This window comes from Nilaparvata lugens, unplaced genomic scaffold (genome assembly GCF_014356525.2).
Source record: "Nilaparvata lugens isolate BPH unplaced genomic scaffold, ASM1435652v1 scaffold4880, whole genome shotgun sequence".
NCBI lineage: Eukaryota > Metazoa > Arthropoda > Insecta > Hemiptera > Delphacidae > Nilaparvata > Nilaparvata lugens.
This window is the reverse complement of record NW_024090873.1, coordinates 1-3286: the sequence shown is the minus strand read 5'-3', so window position 1 is coordinate 3286 and position 3286 is coordinate 1. Positions and strand designations below refer to the sequence as shown.

Below are 3286 nucleotides of genomic sequence, written 5' to 3'. Positions count from 1 at the left end.
CTAAAACTACTGGAGAGACAAATGAAAAAATATTTTCTTTATTCATATTCAACCTATTTCATTATTCTTGCTCTCAAAAAGTTAACTATGAACTGCTTAATAAATGAAAAATAACGCTTCCATGGAATAAGTCATACAATATAGAAATAAAATAGAAATTGAAACTGTGCAATGCATTTTCCCATAAGAGCCAATGTTTTACAAAATGACGAATCCCACAGCAATGAGGGTTGCCTATCTTTACTAGCTGCCTCACTTTCTTTGTGTTGATAGTCCATTCCAGTTAGTATAGAGTTCAGTTCTTAAAACTTCTTCATTTGTTACATGCTCTGTCAAAGATATTCCGAGCATTCTTCGGTACAACCATAATTCAAAAGCTTCAATTTTCTTGTTCAATGTTCATGGCTCCATACAGGAAAATAGAGAAGATGTAACACCTCAGAAGTCTTATCTTTGTTGCAATGGTATTTAACATCATGGCTCTTGAAAACTCTGTTCATTCTATTGAAGGCAGCTGTTGCTCTGGATATGCGTGACTTGATAATATACAAATAAAAAAAATTCGAAAAATATCACAGTAGAAAGTTTATTTTTAACCTTTGCACAGGCTTAAGACGTCACTGGAAGAGAGTATTAGGCCTACTTAACTTGCTAAGTAATCAAAACTTCAATTTCTACAACACAAGTTTGTTTAACAGACCTGTTTCATTAGGTAGAACTCGTCTGACCTTCGCATGGGAAAATTCCTTCACCAATTCTTCAAGATCTAGGGACTGAGTTAGGTACGGTATTTTATGTTCGCTCAGAACAGACGCTCCTGGGACATTGTTGATCTTGGAAAAGTCTTCATTAGCTCGAGTTTGGAAAAGCATCTTATATAATTTTACTATTATTAATTTATTATTTATTTGTATTTTTGGATTTTCCATTCCTTAAAATTTGCCGCCCCCAAAATCTGCCGCCCTGTGCGACCGCCCGGTCCGCCCACCCCTAGGGCCGGCCCTGCAATTACTGTACTTCTAAGTAGGTGTGTTGAAGCTGATTACTTCAATGCTAGGAAGTAGATTTAGGATACATCAATAAAAAATGAAGAGTCTTCATTTCTTGTATTTATTTTTATTGGATAATAAACTGAACAAATATAAATTAATAAGAAAAACATTCAGTCTTTATGACTAACTCCTGACTTACATAATCAACGAATCGGGAACACCACTTCTAATTAAATAACTAGTAAATTTCAATTGTAATTCAATGCTGTTTGATAATAACCATTATTATTACTATGAGTAAGATTCAATATATGAAAAAATTAATAATAACACACATATTGATAGAATAATAATACTCAGAGTAGATACGGTATATTCATAAGTTGAAAAAGTTAAATTGCTAGGGATTCCAAATCCAGCCCTGCGATTGAAAAAAAAAACTAGACATGAAGCCAATGGCAATACAAGGTAGGTAACCGATGAGTAAGTAGAAATCGAAATTATACAAAATTATTGATGAGAAATACCCTGCAGGGGATGGTAGGATACCAGTTTAATTCAGTAATGATTTCCCGTATGAATGAATTTTTTCATAGTTTTCCTATAATAAATTTCTCAACAGCAATGAACAGTTGCTTGATATTTTTATTGTCTTGCACTGTTGGAAAAAGATAATAAAAAAATCAAACATAATGCCAACCCTACTGCATTTCTATTCGTTTTTCTTGTAGAAAAATCCTGTCAATTTGCTAGCAGTTTTGGAAGGGATCTTTTTGGGATAGGGAGTAGCTTCATGCACATCTTCTGCTGCTTTCCTTTTCTTAGCAACAGCAGGCGTTTCGGCAGTTGAGCTTTCCGCCTCAGTATTCTCATTGCTTGTTGGGGACCCCATGTCTTCACTTGAAATCTACAACAGCGAATAACGTGAAATTATAATTATATCATCACTGATCATTTATTTATAAAAATGAATCATATTCATAAGTAACAAGCATTAAAAAATATAAAAACACATGAATTATTGCAAAAGCTTTTTCCTATTCATGCACTATTAAATTTTTCAATTTGTTTACATTATTTCTAATTCTTCATAAATTTAAAGCATAAATTTCAATGATTGATGAAGAATTCACTTGATCAAGAAAAGCTGACCATGTCTTGTTAATAACATCCATTCAATTCAATAATGCATACTTCCATTTTTTCTAGTTTCATGTCTTAGTTGATTCAAGAGCCTAAACTTTGATTGCTAAATAGATCACAGTCGTTTAGGTTAAGGACATTACAACTGTTTCTACAGCGATCATGGATTAGATTATTAATTTCGAGTAATCCACAAACTAGAATTTTCAGGGAATGACAAAGTTAAAAGACCTAACATATAGCTGGTTGAGAATATATATATTATGTAGCTGCGATACATAGCCTAATTACTGTCATGTGCTAGATTTTCTCTAAAAGTAATCAAGTACCTGATGGACCGATGGACTAGACATTGAGTTTTGGAACGATGACTCCAAATCAGAACTTGCGTTCTTCATCGATTTGTAAGTTTTAAGGGCAATTCTAGTTAATTCGGCAACGGTCATTGATGGATTTTCCTTTGCAAGAACTACCCGTTCGGTTTCAAACCATTCTTTGAACGGTGGCAATGAAGAAGCTGGAGAATCAACTGCCGCAGGTTTTTTCACTTCAACTTTTGCACTCTTTGCCTACAAATGAAAAAATCAAATTTTAGAACTATGGAAATACAAAAAGTTGAACTAAACATTGAATAAATTTAATGAATTTATCATATAATTGATAACAAAATAATGTATGCATAATGAATTTATAATATAATTGATAACAAAATAATGTATGCAGAGAAAAATGAATGTAATGAAAAAAGGTAAATCCAATAAAAGCAGATTGAAAATGATTTACGGGTAATGTCATAAACTTAAGACTATAATTCAAGATGGGTTTCCGATTGTGCGTAGCTTTGTCGTCAACACTAAGACATGTCGTGATTGAAAAAATGGCAGAAACACTCCTATGATTCAACAGAGGAGTCGGACATTTATTTTTAGCACGACATGTCATAGTCGACGACAGTTAACGAAAACCCAAACTTAGATTGTTGTTATTATCTCAAAAAAGAAACATAATAACAGGTGACTCAAAATAAATGGAATTGAAAAAATTATAAAAGAAAAGTGAGAGAGGAAATATAATTTAATTCATGTCAATATTGGAACTTCAAAGTCAGCCGAATAACTGTGGTTTCATTAAAACAGAGAATTCGGGATGAA

The 3286-nt window shown here is 32.6% G+C and overlaps 1 protein-coding gene across 1 annotated transcript; it reads right to left on the bottom strand.

Annotated features, from left to right (window-relative positions):
- Positions 1-1310: 1310 nt before the first annotated feature.
- Positions 1311-2729, bottom strand: LOC120355811. The gene is made up of 2 exons (XM_039444525.1): positions 2465-2729; positions 1311-1899 (listed from the first exon to the last, which is right to left on the bottom strand). Exons 1-2 carry the CDS (start codon positions 2579-2581, stop codon positions 1705-1707), a joined length of 312 nt encoding a protein of 103 aa, XP_039300459.1. The 5' UTR covers positions 2582-2729; the 3' UTR covers positions 1311-1704.
- Between the last annotated feature and the right edge of the window lie 557 nt (positions 2730-3286).

Excerpts from the sequence above, each read along its gene's own strand:
- LOC120355811 (XM_039444525.1), bottom strand. The coding sequence starts at position 2,581 with ATGACCGTTGCCGAATTAACTAGAATTGCCCTTAAAACTTACAAATCG. Across the intron at positions 1,900-2,464 it reads CTAGTCCATCGGTCCATCAG|ATTTCAAGTGAAGACATGGG; the intron begins GTACTTGATTAC and ends TCGCTGTTGTAG.